This window comes from Gymnogyps californianus, chromosome 1 (assembly GCF_018139145.2).
Source record: "Gymnogyps californianus isolate 813 chromosome 1, ASM1813914v2, whole genome shotgun sequence".
Lineage (NCBI taxonomy): Eukaryota > Metazoa > Chordata > Aves > Accipitriformes > Cathartidae > Gymnogyps > Gymnogyps californianus.
This window is the reverse complement of record NC_059471.1, coordinates 208,729,876-208,753,128: the sequence shown is the minus strand read 5'-3', so window position 1 is coordinate 208,753,128 and position 23,253 is coordinate 208,729,876. Positions and strand designations below refer to the sequence as shown.

At 42.1% G+C, this 23,253-nt stretch overlaps 1 protein-coding gene across 1 annotated transcript in view; it reads left to right on the top strand.

The window, feature by feature from the left end:
* The first annotated feature begins 15,669 nt into the window (after positions 1 to 15,669).
* PCLO (piccolo presynaptic cytomatrix protein) overlaps positions 15,670 to 23,253 on the top strand; it is a 378,058-nt gene continuing 370,474 nt past the window's right edge. Inside the window, 2 exon segments of the mRNA XM_050905865.1 lie at positions 15,670 to 15,911; positions 21,998 to 23,252. Coding sequence (XP_050761822.1) covers positions 15,670 to 15,911; positions 21,998 to 23,252 — 1,497 coding nt within the window.

The following is a 23,253-nucleotide window of genomic DNA, read 5'->3' as shown; positions in this document are numbered from 1 at the left end:
CACTGCTACCTGGAGCCACTAGATATGAAGACAAAAAAATCAAGATTGCAAGGAAAGCTGAAGTTTAAGGTAAGCAATTCTTTTATTAGTTATAATTTTTCATGTTGAGTGCCTCTTCCATATTGAATTGTGAATGTAAGTACCATTTATAATTAAAAAAAAAAAAAGAAAATCTCAGAAGCTGAACAGTTACTAGTAGCAACTCACCTTTTGTTTTAAATTTCCTTGTTGGAATTCCTAAGTGATAGTACTGTTGATCCCAACTTTATCTGAATTATGGTAAGAAAGATACTTCTAGCAAAGAGGTAAAAATTAGTGTATTATTAGGAGTTGCTTATTCCTTGAAAAATATCAAAAGTCTGTACAGGTACATAAAAATCACATGCTAGAAAACAGATAAGGAACACAAACACTTTTTATCTTCATAGCATCATGTAATACATTAAAAGGTGTTGTATTCTTACATAACATAATCTCTCATTATAATTCACTGTTTTATAAAATAGATTAACAGTAGATAATAAGTTATAACACCGCCTGTATGGCTTTTTTGCTTGTCCCAATGGGAAATATTATCAGCTAGATTACTTTCTTAGTATTTTCAAACTGTATACTAAATTTTTAGGGTTATGCTAAAATTTCTATTTCTTGTGTGGATTACCTTTTTCTGGCTGTGTTCTCTAACAGTGGGTTCAGCAGTTCTGTGAGGGGTTTTAGAGCATCATGAATACTAGCTACACACAAACAGTTAAACTGTAACTTCACACTATGGAGAGAGTGATGTTTCTCAGAGGTGTTCATGAACAGCGAAATAATTGTCTTTCAAATTTTTACTTGAGAAAGGGGAAAGAGAAAGAAGGAACAATTATCAGGACAAACAAGGATGGGAATAAAAACTGAAGAAAAATAACTACTTCAACCCTACTATTGCCGTCTTAACTGTTGTGTAGTATTCTCTGTAAGCATACATAGAAGGTGGCTATCCAATTAGTCATATTGCTAAATGCTACTGTTTTGCATTGCTGAAGTTTCATGTACTTAGGAAAAATGGTCTTAAAAATACTGTCATGTAAGGTATTTTGATATTTGGGGAAGTATTGTGAGCCTCGTTGCTGAAGATATTTACTAATTCTAGAAATTTCTAGGATCTTGAAAACGTCTGGTGAAGAAGTATTTCATTTGCCATTTATTGTATCAATTAAGTAGTAAATTTGTACAACAAATTCAGTTTTGATCAGAATTTATTAAAGGCACCAAGCCTTAGACTACTTATAATTAATTTACAGAAAATTTTCTTAAATGTAAATATAAAATGAGAGTTCTTAAATAAAATCAATAGAAGCTGAGTGACAAGAGTAGGAGTTTGAAATAGAACTGGCCTTTGAAACTCTTATTTTAATGTTATATACAAGCCTGTTGACCATATCAGGGAAATTTTATGCTTATGCCTACAGTGTTTTGGCCAAGAATACTAATTTTTAGTTACTGCTTTTTTGTGTACAAATCTCTTTTTTTTTTTTTTTTCTTTTTGTCTGTTCAAGCTTCCTATGGTTTTCCTTGGTGCCTATAGGAAATTTGAGAATGAGAATAGATAACTGCTCAGTTGATGTCCTAGGCAGTTTAGGGCAAAAATGCAACAAATAAATAAGGCAAGGTGGTAGTCCTCTTGTATTTGTGTGATCCCCATGGTAGCAGAGAAAACATTTCTATATCAGCTGAATAATTCAGCACATCCATAGCTTTACCAAAGGCAAGTAAGTGAGTCAGGAACTTCTGCTGAGGAGTTAGGGAGGGAATTAGCTGGGAAGGGATTTGAAAAAATAAAATACAATAAAAAAATGTAGCTGAACCTTAGGGAAGCACTGAGTCAGGATCATGGAAAGCTAAGAAGATACAGAAGTAGCTGTAAGTTCAAACCTGAGACTACTGGCAGTTGTTAAATCTTGGTCTCTTAAGAGTTTTGATTTGCTGCTCTGGAGTTGTTTCTGGAAGGAGATATCTTTAAAGAATGTGGAATCTTGGCTATGTTGTAGATTTCCTTAATCTTATTTTATTTTGTGAATTTTTAGGTCTGGGGTGCATAGTTAATAGCAAACATGGCTGTACTAGAATTTGTCTATGAAATCTTGGTATGTAAATGAAACTGGGAGAGAGTTACCTCTTTAACATCAAGGAAAACATTTAAATTTATAGGGTTCTTCTTCCATTATGTTTTTGCTGCAGGCAAACTCAGAAAGTATCCTACTGGAAGGCCTAAAAAGCATCTAGATCATATTTTACAAAGATGAATCTTAGATTTAAAAGTCACTTTTCTAGGTCAACAGGAAGAATGTGAAGAAAAGGAGAGAACATCCATTTATTTAGCATAGACCCTGTAGATGCATATTTTCTCTAAATCTTTGCATAAATCCATTATTTTTATGATAAAATGTTTTAGTTTTCTCTACAATCATAGGACCATCAAAGACACTGTGGTAATGGGCAAAGTTGAGAACTCAGTAAGGTCATACTCCACCTCTCCCGCCAGAACCTGGGGGGAGGGCCCTGCTACTTTTTGATTCTCTTCTTTTTGTGGCTTCTGAGTTACAGCTGATTATTTTTACTTGTAGTTTTGTAAATGTAGTATGGGTGTTAAGGGAATTATAGATAGATGGAATGATGACTTGTAGATACTCCAGGGCAGGGGAGGAGGAGGGATGAGATGAAAGGGGGGAGAGGATCTGTGTGGGAGGGAATATTTGATTGTTTTAGCTGAAATTGTAGATTCATCTGTCTTCATATCCTCAGAACTTCTTTGTGTGAATTAGTCCAAAAGACTTCAGGAACTGTTAAGAAACTTCACTAAATCTGCTACATTCTAAGCATCTCTGTCCTCTATGAGTAAGTTCTGTTAACGTGGAAATTCTGTTTCAGCTGGTGAGAGCTGATCTGAGAGGCTAAAATCAATGGATGCAATAGAAAAAAGTTAAGTCCAAATGGGTGAGGTTTATTTTAAACTGGATTAGTTTATAGTAGTAATTTAAAACTCTTTATGAGTTAGTTATGTTTTTAGCTAGATACTTTTCTTCATGTAACAGCCAGGCTGGTAAGAGAAATGAGCTGGATATTTTTATTAATAGTGTGTTTGCTGCTGTTCTATAATCTAATCTCTGAAGTGACTGTATTTTTTGTTGTTGTTGTTACTGCTTTGGGAAACCCTGTAGCTGAATTAGATCATAGGCATGCTTGTGACTTTGGTGCTATATTATTGTGAAACATCAAGTTTTTTTAAAGGTATTCCACTGAACTACTGGAACGCAGTGGAGTCTCCATCCTTGGAGGTATTCAAAAACCATCTGGGCATAGTTCTGGGCAACCGACTCTTGGTGGCCCTGCTTGAGCGGGGGAGTTGGACAAGGTGGTCCAGAGGTCCCTTCCGACCTCAGCCAGTCTGTCATTCTGTGATTCTGCAAACGTTCCAACAAATCTGTAAAAATACACTTCTGCCACCTGGCCCATGAGTGGCTTGATCATTTTTCAGAAGTAGTATTTGAAACAGTTCACATAGTCCTTTCCCTCCATGCCTCAAGCTGTTACAAAGACTTTTCTGTGAAGCTTAGAATGTGTTCTTGATCTTAACTGCACGTGTTGTTTGCATTGGATGTATCAGCCAGGGGCTCGTACTGTAAGGTAAGAGAGCACTTACAAGAAAGGCTTATAAACTTTAGCTTTCAAGAAGACACTTAAACTGAGATTCAGCTGAAGGCATGAGGACATCTAAATTTTAAGCAAGCTGGCTATCTGGCTTCCCATGTAGTCAATGGAAGCTTACACCAAGCTGGTTAACTTTCTGAGGTATACACTGTTCCCTTGAGTCATGTACCCCTAGGTAGGTATGTAATGCCATTTAATATGCCTTACGGTAGGGCTGGCAGATATGACTAAGAATTTATAAAATAAATTCTATGTCTTATAAAAGCTCTCCCTCTCTCTGCACTGGCAGCTGAAGTCTAAGTAGCATATAACATGTTTATGCAACTGAATCCCATCTGTTGTTCACCTGACTCCCCCTTTATGTTTTATGGACTGGCTCTCCTCCAACTACCATGGGAGTCTGAACGCTTAGCTCACATCTAGAGTCCGACTGTAGGTATCTCAATTTAGTTAAATCCTACCCTAGAATCTAATTGCTTAGTGGAAAAATGCTGATAAGGACTCTGATAATCTGAATGCTTATTTATAGAGAGCAAAAATAGTTAAGAGAAGTGGACTTCAGGACTCAAGGGAGTTTTCCTCCCAGTCCACTAGAGCTAAAGCTGCTGTGGTTCCCTGTTTGAAGTCCACTCAGCAGCGAGGCCAAGCATGTGTCATCAGTACACACACACACACACGTACACACACACGTACACACACTCAATTACTCCCTTAGTACAGACATGGTCAACAGATGAACACAGACAGAAAGTCTGGTGACAGACCCCCCCTCCCCCCAGTGGGATGGGGAGGAGAAAATACAATGAAAAGGCTCGTGAGTTGAGACAAGGACAGGGAGGGATCACTTGCCAATTATGGTTACAGGCAAAATAGACTTGACTTGGGGAAAAAAAGAAATCAATTTAATTTGTTACCAATCAAATCAGAGTAGGATGATGAGAAATAGAACCAGATCTTAAAAACACGCCTTTCTCCCACCCCTCCCTTCTTCCTGGGCTCAGCCTTGCTCCTGATTCCTCCACCTCCCCCGCCACAGCAGCGCAAGGGGGTGGGAATGGGGGTTTGGGTCAGTTCATCACACGTTGTTTCTGCCGCTCCTTCCTCCTCGGGGGGAGGACTCCTCACACTCTTCCTCTGCTTCAGCGTGGGGTCCCTCCTGTGGGGGTCAGCCCTCCATGAACTTCTCCAGCGCGAGTCCTTTCCACGCACTGCAGTCCTCCACAAACTGCTCCAGCGTGGGCTTTCCCACAGAGTTATGGCCTTCTCTGGGCCCAGCCACCTGCTCCGGCGTGGGGTCCTCAACGGGCTGCAGGGGAATCTCTGCTCCACCGTTAACCTCCATGGGCTGCAGGGGGACAGCCTGCCTCACCATGGTCTTCACCACAGGCTGCAGGGGAATGTCTGCTCCAGCGCACCTCCTCCCTCTCCTTCTTCACTGACCTCAGTGTCTGCATGGTTGTTTCTCACACATCCCACTCCATCCTTCACTGCAGCTCCTATTCCCTTTTAGCAGTCTTCTCCCCTTCTTAAATACGCTATCACAGAGGTGCAACCACCGTCGCTGATGGGCTCGGCCTTGGCCAGAGGTGGGTCCGGGTTGGAGCCAGGGAAGCTTCTAGCAGCTTCTCACAGGAGCCACCCCTGTAGCCCCTCCTCCGCTACCAAAACCCCTGCCACACCAACCCAACACACTTGGGTAGGAGTAGATGCATGTTTCATGAGATCACAGGAATGTCTGAGATTTAGTGGGGTCACTCACATGCCTGGTGTGCTGAGATAGATGGAAAGAAAGTCTTTAAGAAAAGACAGGTAGAGGTGAAGAGAAAGGGGATTGCTGCCTATGTAAAGGAGCAGCATGAATGTGAGAAGCTCTTCTGTGTTACGGGCAACAGTGTAGTTGAGAGCTTGCAGGTCAGGATCAGAGGAGAGGCCAGTAAGCGTGACATTGTAGTGGGAGTGTGTTACAGACCCTCGGAACCTGGGTGAAGAAGTGGACAGCCTTTCTTAAACAATTGACACAAGTCTGTATATTACAGACTCTATTTCTCATAGGGGACTTAAACCTCCCTGACACCTGACAAAAGGGCGGTACAGCAGGACACAGGCAATCTCAGAAGTTTCTGGGGGATGTCATGTATAACTTCATAACACAGATGCTGTATGGGACAAGTAGAGGTGACGTTCTCCTGGACAGTGCTACTCATGACCTCTGAACAGCTCCTTGGGGATGTGATAATCAATGATAGGCTTGGCTGTAGTGACCATGAAATTGCAGAGCTCAAGATCCTGAGGGGAGTGAAGAAGGCAAGCAGTAGAACACAGGTCCCAAATTTCAAAAAAGTAGACTTCAGCTTATTCAGAGAACTGGGAAGTATAATCTGGTGGGAAGCAGTATTGAAGGGCAAAGGAGCTCGTGAGATTTATCAGATCTTTAAGGATAGTCTCCTCCAAACAAAAGAATGATCCATCCCAGTACGCACAAAAATGAATAGATATATCAGGAGTCCATCTTGGTTAAACAAGGACCTGACTGGAGACCAGTGCAAAAAGAACATTTATAGAAGTGGAAGTGAGGGCAGGCTATGAAGGAGGAATTTAGAAACATTGCTTGGGTATGTAGGGATGGTGTTAGGTAAGCCAAATACTGGAAGAGGATCAAGTCAGTGATCTCCTGAGTAATTTCAATATATACAGATCCATAGGACTAGAAGGGATGCATCTGTGAGTACTGAGACATTTGGCCAATGTCATAGCGAGGTCACTCTCAGATGTCCTTGAAAGGTTGTGGAGATTGGGGGAGTTCCCTGATGACTGGGGAAAGGAAAATGCCACAGCCATCTTCAGAAAGGGCAAAAATGGTAACAGTGAACCAAGGGCAGGTCAGCCTCACCTTGGTTCCTGGAAAAATCATGGAGTGAATGCTCTTGTAAACCATTTCTGGGCAAATGAAGAAGAAGGTGGTGAATAGAAATATCCAGTATAGATGTACAGAAGGTAAATTATGCTTTGGCCAAGTTGATTGCCTTTTATAATTAAAAAAACTAAGTCTGTGGATGAGGGGAGAACAGTGGTAGGGGTCTTCAGTCTTGATTTTAGCCAGGCTTTCAACATGGTCTCCTATGAATCCTTATATCAATGTTGGGACTTTGCAGTTTAGATGGGTGGAACAGTAGATTGATGAATAACTGTCTGGATCACTGGGTTCAGAGGATACTGGGAAATGATTTGTACTCTGTCTGGAGGTCAGCTCAAGTGAAGTTCTTCTGGGGTCTGTCCTGGGACTTACCCTGTTTAATATGTTCATCAGTGATCTGGAGGAGGAGAAGGAATGGGCCCTCATCAAGTTTGTGCATGATACCAAACTAGCAGATGAAGTCAATGTACTCTATGGCAGGGCTGACATTCAAGGAGGCCTAGTCAGGCTGGAGAAATGGGCCGACATGAATCTCATGAAATTCAGGAAGGATTTCTGCAAAGTCCTGCATTTCAAATGGTCAACAGTATATTGGGCTGTATTGTAGCCAAGAGATTGAGGGAACTGATTATTCCTTTCTACTCAGCATTTGTTATATTGCATCTGGAGTGCTGTGGCCAGGTTTGGGTTCCTCAGCATAAGAAAGAGATTGACAAACTGGAACGAGTCCAGTGGAGGGTTGTCTAGACTGTTAGGAGGCTGGAGCACCTGACCTATGAGGAGAGGCTGAGAGAGCGACCTTTGTTTAACCTTATGAAGAGAAGGCTCAGGGTGACTCCTATTGCCATCTTCAAGTTCCTAATGGGAGAAGACAGAGAAAATAGAACCTTACTCATCCCTGAGGTGCATAGTGAAAGGATGAGAGGTAATTGAGGCAAGTTGCAACAAAAGAAGTTCTGATTAGATGTAAGGTTGCCCAGAGAGACTGAAATCTCTATCTAAATACTAAATCATTTTCTGATTACTCAATTTGACTGAAAGCTGCTCTGAGCAACCTAATCTACGTTGGCCTTGTTTTGAGAGAGGGGCTGGACCAGGTGACCTCCAGAGGTTCCTTCCCACCCGTTCTAAGATTGGTTTTGGACTAAAATGAAAATCAAGGCATTTGGGATGTAGCTCCGCTTTTGTATGTTCCTTTCTGAGCTAGGAGCTATTTCTAGTGTCAAGAGTATAAAGCCTCTAACTACATACCTGAAGAGAAGGGTAAACTTTCTTAGTCCTGAATAGATATACTTTCTGGGGTAAAGGCTGTTGTTTATTTTACGTGAAATGAGCAGTATCCAGAACCCATTCTAAGAAGGACTTTATAGGTCAAAGATAAACTTTTTCTTTTTTTCTCTTTAATTCTACCACACAGCCAGTTGGTGGCTCATGCCAGAAAACCTAGTTAATGTGTATTTAACACGGTCTACAATGCATCACTTAATACATGGAAAGCAACAGGTAGTGCCCACTGGAACTGTGTGCTCTGCATCCCTGTTTATCATTCTACATGTGAACTCCTAAAGAAGGACTCAGGTGCTTAACTTTAATCTCTTATTCTTGGAAATGGTGGCCTTGGCCAATATTTAGTTATATATGAAACTTACAGTAAGGCAGGTGTCCTGGTTTCGGCTAGGACAGAGTTAATTTTCTTCCTAGTAGCTGGTATAGTGCTGTGTTTTGGATTTAGTAGGAAAAGAATGTTGATAACACACTGATGTTTTCAGTTGTTGCTAAGTAGTGTTTAGACTAAGTCAAGGATTTCTCAGCTTCTCGTGCCCAGCCAGCAAGCAGGCTGGAGGGGCACAAGAAGCTGGGAGGGGACACCATCAGGACAGCTGACCCAAACTGGCCAAAGAGCTATTCCATACCATATGACATCATGCCCAGTATATAAACTGGGGGGAGTTAACTGGGAGGGGGGATCGTGGCTCGGGAACTAACTGGGCATCGGTCAACGAGTGGTGAGCAATTGCATTGTGCACCACTTGCTTTGTATAGTTTAATTCTTTTAGTATTGCTATTGTCATATTATTATTATTATTATCATTGTTTTTCATTCCTTTCTGTCCTATTAAACTGTCTTTATCTCAACTCACGAGGTTTTTTTTCCTGATTCTCTCCCCATCCCAGGGGTGGGGGGCAGTGAGCGAGCGGCTGCGTGGTGCTTAGCTGCCAGCTGGGGTTAAACCACGACAGCAGGTTTCATCTCGAGAATCCTATTTTAAGTAAGATCCATGTAATATAAGAGAACTATTTTTGATAGTCCTAATGAATCTTAACATCCACTCCCCTCTCCCCCCCATGGATTAACTAATTTAGAAGGAAAACAAACAAGCAAACAAAAAGATTGTATTTAAAGTGAAAGCCTGTGCTCTGTGACACAGGCAGGACCTGAACATATAATCTAAATAAGTGCTTCACTAACGAGACTTTCCTCTGTTTAGGCTATGAAGTTTTCAGTTTAAATACCTGCTGTGTTCTGGGCATGAAAGAGCTAACTGCTAGGGGAATTAAAACTTTCAACACGCTTATCTTACCAATAACAATCCTAAGAGAATGATCCTGAGAATCTCACTGTTATGCTTACTGATGCAAACCCAATTGAATAAACTGAACATAAACTGAACAGTTACTTTATTCTAATGTGATCTATCATAATTTGATGCTAGTGATGGTTCAAATCTTTCCCTAGGTTCTTCCTAATCGACTACTTTTGCTCTTGAATTGTAATAATCCCAGCTATGACTGCTTCACCATACAAGCAAATAAAAATTGAGCTCTTTGTGATGATGTCTGTACCACTATTAGTTGTACTTAACTGCTGCTGGCGGATAAACTCAAATTAGAGAAAGCAACTGGAGAACGACAGGACAAAACTACATATTGCTGTTGTTGCAGGTGGTTTAGGACACAGGCTTTGAGATTAAGGGATTTTTTGTCCCATTCTTCAGTTTAAGATGCAAATCTCTATTTGTGTATTAGAAGCACTGACTGCAAATAAACATGAGATTTTTAACATTGTGACTAATCTATACTGTGGGAGTCCATATTGTGAGCATATCAGCATTGCTGTGCTGTAGGCAGTTGGCAGACCTTCTTGTTTTGTTTAAGCAAGCAAATCTGGTTGTGAGATTGCTAGGATAACTTAGACAGGTGTCTATGCACTGGCTATTCAGTGGGATAAAGTGCATGTACTAATCCTGTTTCAATTGGACTGATGATAGTGAGGCTAAAATATCTGCAGTGGCTGTTCAAAAGTGATTTGTTTAATAATAAATAGGATACTGTAACATTAATAGTATTGTATCAGAGTGCATGGTATCCCAAAAACCAGACATTCAGGAACTCTGGAATACTGCAAATAATTCTGCCCAGGGTGTTTTCTCTTACCTGGGAGTTTTTATGCTATATTCAGTCTTTTTTTTTTTTCCTTAAGTAGGTGGTTTTTGCAGGATCTTTGGAAGAGGGTAACTCACTACTACGATGGTTTCTCAACCTGCATGTACAAAGTGATGGAATAGAAAATTCTGTGTAGAGAGAGAAGAGTAATATGTATTTGAATAGAGGAGCAATACACAATGCTTTGCAAGGTACCTTGTTATCATCCTTTACTGGTTGTTTTGGTGACTATTAAGTCAGGTGAGACTGGAGATTCATTATGATCTTGAAGAACATTTGCTGTGCAGTCCTTAGCCAAACTTTGTTTGCTATGTAGATAAGAGTAGTTTTGATAGAGAATTAGTACTTGTGAGAGAAGAAGTCTTACTCTCTTGTGTTCTTGTTTTAGAGCATACCACCATTTAGTGCAGACTGTGTATGCATTTGTTTCCACTCCTTAATAGGTATTTCATATAACCTGCACCAGTGAGCTGCCTAGTACACTAGTGCACCAGTGGCACATACAAGTGCAGATACAAACATCATGTGCTTTTGGCTTATGTGCTTATACAGACATAACTTATGTCATATTTGACATTATTACTTCCTAGGTGTTGCACAACATTTTTCCAGAAAACAGATTCATACTCTTTTATTTCAGGCTTTAAAAACTTAATCAGGTTTTTTGTATTGCATGAATTCCATTCAGTATATTGATTCAACATGATTTTGGTGTGTTTCCCCCGTTTAATCTCTGGTGCAGTGTGCTCACTTGTATTCTGAGACGGTGAGTAGGAGAGGGTAGCAAGCATAGTTGTGCAACTGACTGCACTACGGTATTCTGTATTTTCCTTTATTTTTATATATTTAAATATATTTATCTAATGTATTGTTTTAACTGTCTGGAAAGAGCTATCATTAAGAGGCACTGCTCATTCTGTGTAGCAGATGGACTGAACTGTTGGATGCATTTTAGTCATGTCTTTTGAACTCAAAGTACCCTCCACAGTCTCTGTATCTCTGAAATGGGGGAGGTAAACGTGATAGGGGCACTGTAACATTTAGGTAGGCATTTGTACAAATTAGAATATGAAATCATTAATGTGTAAAGTGTTATAAATATGTTTATGCAAATTCTAGCTCCTCTTTAACTTTACCTTCCTTTGTGGTACTGATCAGTACAGCCTCTGTTAATCGTTAATGATTAACACACCTTCTTCCTCCTTCACTTTTATCTGGGCATAATGCCAGGCATATTATTAAGATACAAGAGTTTTCCTTCGCCTCCCATTTTGCCAGCTCATGCCAAGGTGTTACTGACCTCTTATTCCTTTCTTCTGATGATCTTAGTGTTACTTCTCCAAATTCTATGCACTAAAGGGCTTTTTCTCCCCTTTAAAACGTAAAGAGTACATCTATACCAAGTGAGTAGCCTACTGACGAGAAGATTGGAAGTCTTCAGTGTTGTTAATCAGTAAATTAACTTCAAGCACTGATTTTAGAGCTGAAGATACACACTTAACTGAGATTCACTTGCTCCAGATCAGATTCAGCACTGGCAAAAGATGAACTAGCGTCCTTGTGCTGCTTCTACCTACTCAGCTCTGACTTGGACTGGCTCCTTTGGAGATCTGATGCATCTAGTTTGCATACCAAACTGGTCAGGCCGAGATGAAAAAGTACTGCGTTACTGATATAGGGCAGTCCTTAGCCTGAATGAAGTTACATCACTTCAAATATACCGTGCCTTTGTTTTGCAGGGATAATAATACTATACATGGACTTAATGTTGTAAAATACATAAATGTTTGTGGATTGTGCTGATCTATTTTGGATTCAAACAGATATAATGAAAATTCTACAAAAACTGTAAGTGAGCCCTCAAAGGGTAGTTGGATTTGCCTCTGTTCATGATTATCCTTTTTATATTACCTATTATCTAAGGGAAGGCAACTTGCTTCTATATCTCTGCCTCTAAATTTACACACAGAATTCTAATTTGCATGCCCTTTTGAAAAGACTGTTTTATCTCTGAAGGCCTTTAATCATATTTTTCAGTGCTAGTGATTAAGAAAATAATTTTTTTTTAATAAGGGTATTTAGCCTGACACCACGAAGCTGTTTCTTTCAAGTTAGACATTATGACTTTTGAGAAAAAGGCCGATTCATCTGATAACTCTTCTTTCCTTGCTACAACAGAATGTTATGCCTCATTAGTTTCATCAGTAACACCAAAATGAGAGAGTTGGTGTCACTTTTGGACAGACTGTGAAGTATATAGGGAGAAAGATGTGGAAATGATGGGATGTAGGGAAAACAGGCCTGCAGTGGGACTTCTGGGACAGATAACTATTGATTTCATGCTGTTTCATAAGAAAAGGTAAATGTCAGAACTGTGAAAAGAGCTAGTTTCCACAAAAATCCCCAACATATTTGAAATCGTAATCATTTTAAGGTGACATCCTTGGCTCCAATGAAGCCAATGGTGAACTTCCCACCAAAGGTCATTTCTCATCCTGCACCTCCATTTGGGCTCAGCTTACTTCCTTAGGTGTTATGTCTCTTTCCTCCTGTCTTCTATCTCAGGACATGTTAACAGTGAAATAGGAACAGTGTATATAGTTTTGATCAGTAAGCACTAGCAGAACTGTTATTTCCCCAGTTTTAATTGTTTTATTGAGTGAATTTAATGTGTTTTGATCTCACTTGTTTTGTCTGCATCTGTATCTGACATATGCCATCTGTTTTTAAACATAAGATGACTTCTAGGTCTGAGTCAAAAGCTCTAGTTACTTATTTGGCTTTGAATAAAGAAACATAGGGGGTTTGTTTATTTAGAAAAATTGCATGTGGGGACTTTATAAACTTCCAGACTACCCAGCTAAAGGACAGGAATACCACCCTCCACAGAATATTTAAGTATATGTGTATATTTAAGTGCATAGGAATGCTTACATTAGTATGTATCAGAGAACCAAATACTTTCACTGATTAACTCCCTCTTTCACCATCTTTATTGTGCATTTGTCTTCTTCCATGCAGCAGCACTTTGCACATCTATTCATACCTAAGTACATGATGTTCACTTGTGCTAAATGAATAGGGATGCGTATTTGCCTCCCTCTAAAACCTTTAACTGAAATTTGTATATTTCCTTCACATGCCAAATGAATCCACCTTCGTTCAGGTGTGACTGTGTTGTGTGTCACCTCTTCCACAGGCCTCTCTGATCTCTTTACCTAGAACACTGTGTGAATAGGCACCCACTTACTTACACTCACGTCATGCTACTCCATTTAGAGGATTTTCCCTCTGTGCTTTATCATGTTCTCTGCTGAGCTGTTCTTTTGATGTGTAACTTACACTTGAGAGAAAAGTAGGAAGCCCCCAACTGCTACTAGTTTCATCATTTATTGTGAACCAGTACTGGAAAAAATAATCTCTCATTGTTACAGTACAAGAGTACTACAAATATTTGGATGGCATCCTTATGTGGGGCTGATCTGCATACAGCAGTGTCTGGAGAAAAATAGTAATGGTGCTACAGAAGGAGACAAGCAAAAGCACCAAATGCTCTCACATCCCTGTAGCTAAAACAACTGATATTTGTGAAGATCTAGCTGTTTAACAGACACATTGGAATATTCAAAATACAGCTACAATTTAGTAAGATCTCTACGAAGGATTTGGGAAAAATTTGGCACCCGATCAATGAGGCAGGAAAACCAGTGGCAAAGGACATCATAGAAAAGCCGAAGTACTTAGCGGCTCTTTGCCATAGCTTTTATGGGTAAGGTTTGTCCTCTAGTCTCCCAGGTCCCTGAGCTGAGTATCAGAGCGAGCGGGAGTGAAGCATAACCTGTAGTAGAGTAAGACAGAGAGCACTTAAACCAGTTGGATATGCAGAAGTTCATGGGACTAGATGGGGTGGATCAAAGGGTGCTGAGGGAGCTGGCTGATGCTATTGCAAAGTCACGCTATCATCTTCAAAAGGTCCTTGGGAAAGTTCCCTAATGACCAGAAAAAGGCAAGCACTGCACCTGTCTTCAAGAAAGGGGATCCACAAAAGAACTACAAGGCAGTTAGGCTAATGTGGCTAGTACCCTTCCTGGGAAGGTTACAGACCAAATCCTCCTGGAAGCCGTGTCCAAGTAGATGAAGCACAGGAAGGTCACAGGAAACAGACAGCATGTGTTTACCCCAGGCAAATCACACTCCATCAGGCTTTCAGCACAATCAATCACCTATAATACCCTTATAGCCAAATTAGTGAGACTTGTACAGTGCGTGAAAAATAGACTGAAGTGTCAGGCTTAAATGGGTTGTGGTTAGTTGTTTCAAGTCCAACTGGTGGCATGTTACTAGTTGTACCTTTCTGACTAATAATATTCAATGTCTCTGTTAATGATGTGGGCAAAGGCATGGAATACACCCTCAGCAGGTCGGTGAATGATGCCAGCTTGGAGGACGGTAGATACACTGAAAGGCAAGGCTGCTGCTTGCAGGGCCCCTGACAGGCAGGAGGATGGGCTGGCAGGAACCTCACGAAGTTGAACAGAGGCAAGTGCAGAGTCCTGTATCTGGGAAGGAATAACTCCATGCACCAGGACAGGCTGGCCTAAAAGCAGCTTTGCAGAAAAAGTCCTGGTGGATGAGAAGGTGAACGGGTTTCAGCAGTGTGCCATCGTGATGAAGAATGCCAACGGCAGGCTGGGCTGCGCTACCTCAAGTGCGGCCAGCAGGTTAAAGGAGGTGATTCTTCTCAATATATTCAGCAGTTGTGAGGCTGCATTAGGAGTACTGTGTCCGGTTTGGGGCTCACCAGTCCTGGAACAACATTGACATACTGGTGCCAGTCATCACGAGGGTGGTCAAATACTGGGGTAGGTGCCCAGAGAGGCTGTGAAATTTCCATCCATAGAGACATTCAAACCCGAGCTGCACACAGCCCTGAGCAACCTGACCTCGTTGGCTCTGCTCTGAGGGGGTTGCTTGGATGGGTGTCCTCCAGATGTGCCTTCCAGCCTCCCTTACTGCGTGCTTTGGGCGAGCTAGGCTCCGCCAAGCTTTGGCCGCTTGCGAGCATATCCTTATTGGCACAGGGAAGGAGGAGAACGGGAGGCAGCACCCCCGGGGCTGGGCGCCGGCTCCCCGCCGCCCACCAGGAGGGCTGGCCGAGAGCCCGCCGCGGCCACGACCCGTCCGCTCTCTCAAGGCGCGCCGGCAGCGGGTGCGTGGAGCGGTCCGGGCGGCACCGACCGCGGCGGCGGCGGCGGCGGGGGGGCTGGGGGCGTGCGCGGTGCCTTTAAAGGCCGGGGCGCGGGGCGGGGCGCGGGGCGGCGGTGCGCGCGGTGGGGAGCCGCCCGCCCGGCGCATGCGCTGCGCGGGGCGGCGGAGCCCGGCGCGGCGGGCGGTTGGCGGCGCCGCACTTCCCCGGCAGCCGCGGCGGCAGGCGGCGAGCCCGGCCCCGACGCTGCCGCCGCCGCCGCGCGGGGCCGTGGTGGCGGCCGCGGAGCCGTGAGCGCCCGCCGCTCCGCCCGCTGGGGAGCGGGGCTGCGCGCCGGCGAGCCGCCCCCCGCCCCGCCCGGTCTGCGCCCGAGGGGAGAGGCGGCGAGCGGCGAGCCGCGGCGGCGGCGGCCATGGGCAACGAGGCGAGCCTGGAAGGAGGCGAAGGGCTGGGCGCCTTCCCCGAAGGGGCGGCGGCAGCCGGGGATGGCGGCGGCCCCGCGGCCCCCTTGCAGCGCCTGGTCCCGGCCGGGGTGGAGGCGGACCTGAGCCAGCTGAGCGAGGAGGAGAGGAGGCAGATCGCCGCTGTCATGTCAAGGGCGCAGGGGCTGCCCAGAGGGAACCTCGCCGGCGCGGAGCCGCCTCCCATGCAAAGGCATGCACGGAAATCTCCCTTCTCCCGCTCCTCCCTTCCCCCCTTCTCCGTCTCCTCGCGGTGGGGCGGGGGGCGAGTCGCAATACGATCCGGGCTCCCTGCATCGGGAGCAGGCGTTACATTTTGCTGGCTGAGGGAGGGAAGGGGGTGGCTGCACGAGTGCGGACACTGGGATGGAGCCTGCACTCTCCAGCTTTTCCCACTCCGGTGGTTTCTAATTATAACGACAGTCCTCGGTTCCAGTGGGCTGCGCCCTCTCCCCTTCCCTCCCTTCGCACCGATCCGGAGCACGGGTAGTTTCTGTGTCTAGGGAGGGGAGAGATTTGCAGACAACGTTTCGGTTTTCTCTGTGTGTGTGTGTGTGTGTGCTTTACGGGGCTGGAATGCCCCACCGCTCAGATAGTAGCCAGGGAAGCTCTCCCCAGGGCTGATGGCTTCTGTAAGCTTCTCTTTCTGGAGAAAGAGATTGAGTCTTTCAAAGCTTTTGGGCATAATGTATTTGCTAACCATTACTCTGCTAATTCTGAACCTCTACAACTACCATTTGGCTTCATTAAATAGTCATGGATTGAGGAGGTCTATTTCAGTCCATTTTCCCCCCTTTATTTTTCTTCTAGATTTTTTCTCCTTTTTTGTTGAAAGGGGAAAGAGACGCGAAATAATAGATTAAATTGATTGTCACGGGATTCAGTATTCTGGATAGCGATGGCTTTACCTCGTTGTGCCTCTGCGAAGACTAGGGTAATTCCCTTCCGCTTCCTTTCCCTGCCCCTTAGTACATTCACTGCCCGACGTGCAACAAGCCCGTACCCCCGTCCCGGTCCGGGGGCCGGTTCTCTGCGCGGCGCCGGTGCCGGTGCCGGCCTTCCCCGCTCGGTGGCCGCCGTTCGCCGCCCGTGCCCCTGTCCGCGGTCCTGAACTGGCCGGCTTCCCCGGCCCGTCATCCAGGGCCGGCGTCTCTGTTGCTCTCCGTCTCCGGGGCTGGGTGTGTTGTTTGTCTTGAAGGAGGATGCTGAAAGGAGTCTCCTCGACCGACTGTTCAACACGGTTCTTGTGTATTGGCCTCACCCTAGATAAATGCATCTTGAGTTTATATAATAGCAGGTTTATATAAGTGAATGCTAGAATAAGAGAAGCAAGGAGGGTGGGACCAGATTCATCCTTGGGCAAACTACTGAAGTCATTGGGATTATACCTGAGATCATGGTCTCCATTTTTTAAAACTGGAAATCAAATCTTCCTATTTTATGTCTTGCAAAATTATTTAACAGGTATTGATACTGTATGTGAAATAGAATTTTCCATTCAGTTCAAGGCTCTACCCAGCTTCTATAGATGTTAATGGGGAAAAAAAAATCATATTCGTTAGTTCTGTGAAACTAAGCTCAAAATGCCCTTTTGTATAACAGTCTATGTAGCAAAGACACGAAGACTTTAAAAGTTTATTGTTTCATGCTAATGTTCCAGTAAAAAGTAAGATAAATGTCCTTGGAAGATTTTAGAATAGGCTAAACTCATTGCAATGTGAATATTTCTGCATTTATAAATGGCTGCTTTCCTACAAACATATTTATGATATCAGAAACTACTTTGATCTTGTTAGCGTACCATACTTTCATTCTCTATTTAAAGTAAAGGCACTCCATATTTGTGAATTACAGCCTTTTAACTTTTAGTCAAAGCTGACATTTTAACATTCAGTGCAATAATCTATCAACTAGCTTCTCTTGTGGCGTTGTAGCAGTTCCCATCGTAGCATCTTTGTGCCTGTCACACTGTAATGAGGTTACTACTTGTCTCTGCTCTTGTTTTGCGGCTTTACTTGCTCCTCTTGCACACCTCTCTTTGCTATTGAGATCTACCAAGAATAATGGGAATAATTATTAAGAACCTGATCCAAACCCTTGGAGTAAGACTCTCCTAAGGACTAAGGATCAGCCTTTTCTGGACTTCAACTTAAGAACTAGCCTGCTGAGGCTCAGATTCCTTAGCTTCAAGCTTTTTTCTAGTCAGTGTGGCCAAAGAAGTCAGATGGGGAAAATACCTCTTAACTGATGCTCTGCAACTGTTGTTCTCAACAGCTTTTTTTTCTAGCATGGTTATGCCAGTGCAAATGTTAAGTGACTGAAATAGTGATCAAAAGAGGAATTCTGGCTTCCAGTTTATATAGCCTTACATTATGACAGTGTCCCTATTGCATTGTCAGTTTTTTTCATGTTGTGAAATGGATTTTTCCTCAGTGATTTCCATTATAACATTAGCCGTTATCTAGTCTTACCTGAGAGACTAATAATTATTTGCTATTCTAAATGCTTTCATTCCCCTCCCAAAGTAACCCGAGTCTTGAAGTGTACAAATTCCTCATGATTGATGATACCCCAAAGTAACAATTTTTGCAACTACAGACTTTTTAATAGTAAGTAATGTATGTATCAGGAAACATAGTTGCACCTTTACCACCATAAAATACATGCTGTGGCTTCTAGGACTTCTATAGACTTCAAGCTTTTAAGTCTTCAAAAATGCAATAGCTAAATAAATGTGATTAATATTTATTATGGATTTTAATGTAAGCATTTAGATCTAGAGCAGCAAAAGTGAACTGCCTAAATCAAATGTACCTTTTTAACTTTTTTTTTTTTCTTTGAATGTTTTATTCTCTAGGTTCCAGTCAGAGTTTGGGATGCTTAGCACCTATGGAAATCATTCTATCCTATTTCAATTACCTGTCTTCAGAAAACTCATGGTTAGGAAGTTTAGCTGAAACATACACAGTCGATTTGTAAGCAAGTTCCAGTTGTTCTAGCTTCATTGAATGCCTCTGTAGCTGTGTCAGTGTCCACTTGCTGAGGAATTGTTCCACATCATCTGAAAGGATTAGATGACCAAACTGAATATATGAACCATCTAATGCAGCTGGTGGGGTTTTTTTTGTTTGTTTTTTTTTTTTTTTTCCAGTTCATTCAGTTGTTCACAATAGACATTTGCTGCATTTTGAGAGGAAATGCTAAGAAGTCTTACCGAGTGTCGCACTTCTAAAGTATGTTTATGGTGTATTTTCCAGAAGAAATATGTATTTTCGTTAATGCCATCACTCTATGGACTTAAAAAAAAAAAAAAAGTTAGCCACTAGGGGTATGCATAAGTTTATATGTATCTTGTCTGTAGATATGAAAAGATCTAACTGTCTTGGAGTTGTGTAGTCATTGCACTTCTCTTTAAAACTATTTATACTGATGAATGGGAAAAAGACATGCCTCTTTAAATAGGTTTTTATAGTTCATGGCATTCAAGAACTAGACCAATAGTCTTTTTGTTAAATCTTCTCTTGACTCCAAAATAAGCTTTGATTTGGCTGTAGTATTCATGTAAATGAATAAAGATGAGCTCTGTGAATCAAGGCCAAAGTGAGGAGGAACATAGCAGCACAAAGAAAAGAATAAGGTGAGGGCAGACTAAATGATTTTGCTTGTTGAGTCTGGATTGAAGACTTTAAAACAGTGGTTGGTTTTTCATGATTCAGAAGGTTTAAAAATACGAAAATTCTTGTCAAATCAAGACAAGACTTTTTTTGAGGATTTCTGATTCTCCAGATTAATTGAAATTGTTCGATGTCAGTCTGTAGCTGGTTGTAAAATAGTTCTAGAAAAGAAGGCTTCAATTTCCAGCTACCTAAAACTAAATGGAGCAAGTCCTGGCTTTTGATGGAGGTAACGTTTCTCAAAAAGCTTGTCTTTTCAAGGCTTTTTCTTCCACTAGTTAACCACGCTCTGTCTCCATTGCTTAGAAACATTGTTATGTATAAAGGCAAGACAAGTCTGATCTTCAGAATACACCAGCAGCCTTGCAGAATCACCTGGGTTTATTTCCTAGATTCATAGGTTTTAATCTCATTTCAGGTCCTGACATCTGATCAGGTGAAAATTTATGGAGCACATTATTTTGATAAAAATGAAAAAAAAATCAAAGCAGGAGGAGAACTCTGTTACAATAAGGGATCCACTGTTACTTATTCTTGTTAATGTCCAAGTTCAATTTCTGAGAACACTTTTAGGTTTGTTTTTTTTTTTCTTCCACCTTCGCGCTATAAGGTTTGGGCATGGTACTCAGTTTTCTGACCTGAGTTTTAATAGTGGCATTGATCCTTTTCTTTTTTTCCCTTGTCACTCTTAGCATTGTTGAATGAAGCCTTCCAACATCTTGGACATTTGCAAACATGAATGCTGGAAGTGTACCAGACTGCCCCTAATAGACTAGTTGAAATGGTTTCACTTAGTAAGCAGTACCTCTTCAGGTAAACCTAGAATGCTTGTCTAAATAACAAGAAACAGAACTGCAGGTGGACCTACCTAGTTGCTAATGAGAGTATAAAATTGTTCTTTTAACAAGCAAAAATGCCAAGTATTTGAAAGAATTAGATTATCATTGGGCTTTTCTGAATTATCCTCTTTATGAATAATGAGTTAATCAATGTTCACTGACGCCAGTGAAACACACCTCCTCATTTCAGTGGGTTGCACATTAAGGTTGTAAACTTCCCAGTATTACGGCCAATAATTTTACAAAAATGGGGAGGGGTAAATGGAGTTATGGAAGGCTGGAAATAGTTCATCCTTAACAAGCATTTCATGTGGAAATTTTTAATTTACAAAAAAAATCAGATACAAGATTGTGAGAAAATCCCGTGTTGTGAGAATTACGAGCACAGAAATGGCTACCCCTTAGCTTTGTCCTTTTATATTGCCATTGCTAGGTATGTAATGAAAACTCTAAATAATAATCAGAAATAATACTAAACCCATGGTAACATTAACAGTGTAAAATATATTTTTCAATGTGTCTACTATATGTAATTCTGCAGACTTCTGATAAAACTCTTAAACAGAATTGTGCAATTTTTTATTTATTTATTTTTTAGTTAAGGAATACAGTTAAATGTAATGAATGATTGTTTATTTTGCTCATGAATGCCCAAGAAGAAATGTCGTGTCTGGAAAAACAAGATCACAGTTAACTGGATCTCTCAAAGTGAAAACTGAAAATTTTGTATTTGCAACACTGTTATGGCGCTGAAGAGAACACCGTATCTTCCAGCAAAAGCACAGTGATAGCACTGAATAGAATATTTTACTACATCCTTTAGCAATAGCATTGAATACAATATTATTTCTTCCAGCTGCAGCCGAGTATAGCAACAAGTAGAATACTATGCCACATAGGAAGACATGATCTTGATTTTGGTTCCTACATTCTTAGTTTTATTTTCTCCTATATGAAAACACAGCAAAATATTATTGTTAGAGAATTGGGAAAAATCCCTGCATAATGAGAGATTGTCTTTTTATTGTGGGGCAATGTGAATTGTTGGGATGATGCTGAGAGGAAGCTCTATAGTAGTTCTATTTAAAAAGAAAATAAAAGCTTCAGGACTAATTCTGTGAACTGGCATCTGTTTTACCTGATTGAAAATTCTTCTGATTTGTGAGTGGATGGGTGGCAAAATAAATACTTTAAAAAGAAGCATATACTCCTTCACGTACTTGGATCTTAGGAGTTTAAATCCCTGCTGCGTATTGAATTGTAAATATATCCAAATTTTGTACAAGTAGCCAAAACACAAGTACATAAAGATTTTGTATTGTGCAATGTTTTTCTTGTATGGCTATGCTTTGATCTGCTAATTTGCTGACACCTCTGTTTCTTTTAGTATTCTCTGTCTCCCTATGTTTGTATCCCAAGGGATAGAGTGGAGAGTTAGTCATTTGGATTTAGGTAAAATAGTAAGTTGTAGCTTTGAGTTCTTCAGATTTCTGAAGAGAAAATTATCTGGTTAAACATTGTTGTCAGATTATTTTCTAAATAATAAATCAGTCTATGACTGGATACTTGTATAAGTCTTTATAGAAGAATAATTCTTATTTAAATACTTTTTACATGCACCTTATGTTATAAGCATTGGTCTTGCAAACACCTGAGAAACTTAACAGTGTTACCAGAGCACTTCCAGGGTCACAGATACATCTTATTTTATCTTATTTTTCTAGTACTCTGCATTGTTTTAATTTTGTTACATTTTCTGTCTGCAGACATCCTGAACTTGATACAAGCCACCATCCCAGGCAACCAGGTAAGCCTCCAGATCCGGGACCACCAAGTTTAAGTAAAAGCAGAACAGTAGATGTGCTGAAGACAGAACAACGGGCACCTGGTCGGAGCCCTTCTTCTATTAGTCTAAGGGAATCGAAGTCCAGGACTGATTTTAAAGAAGATCAGAAGCCAAGTATGATGCCCAGTTTTCTCTCAGAAGCCAATCCATTGAGTGCAGTCACTTCAGTTGTGAACAAATTCAATCCTTTTGATTTGATATCAGATTCAGATGCAGCCCATGAAGAAGCCAGTAGGAAACAAAAAGTTACCCAAAAAGAGCAAGGTAAACTTGAGGAGCAGAGGGGCCTTGCAAAACATCCAGCTCAACAACCGTCTCCAAAGCCAGCTGTTCAACAACAAGGACCTGTCAGACCTAGCCCCCAGCAATCTGAGTCTTCCAAAGCAGTGCCTCAGCAGCAGCTGCCTGGGGAACCAAAGCAAGTTCAGAAACCGGGCCCTGGTCACCCAGCAGACTCTAAGCTAGAACAAGCGAAACAACCACCCCAGCCGCGAGGACCGCAAAAATCTCAGCCCCCACAGTCAGAACCCACAAAGCCTGTTCAACCACAGACTTCTGCAAAACCTTCATCAGGCCCGACAAAACCATCACCACAGCAACCAGACAATGCTAGAATGTCATCCCAAGCACCACCTCCCACAAAACTGTCATTGCAGCAGCCGGGACCTGTAAAACAACCATCTCAACAGCTGGCACGGCAAGGAGGTCCTGTGAAGCCATCTTCCCAGCAAGCAGGGCCTCCAAAACAGCCTTCTCAGCAACCTGGACCTGAAAAGCCATCTGCTCAGCAAACAGGACCTGCAAAACAACCGCCGCAGCCTGGACCTGGGAAGCCACCTTCGCAGCAAACAGGGCTTGCAAAACAAGTGCCACCACAGGCAGGGCCTACCAAACCATCTTCTCAGACTGCAGGGGCCACAAAGCCCCCGGCACAACAACCAGGACTTACAAAACCACCAGGCCAGCAACCAGGGCCTGAAAAACCCTCGCAGCAAAAGCAAGCCGGTGCAACCCAACCCGCTGAGTCCGCCCCAAAGAAAACCTTCTGTCCTCTTTGCACAACAACTGAACTGCTGCTGCACGCTCCAGAAAAGGCCAATTACAACACGTGCACACAGTGTCATACTGTAGTCTGCAGCCTGTGTGGATTCAATCCTAATCCTCATATAACAGAGG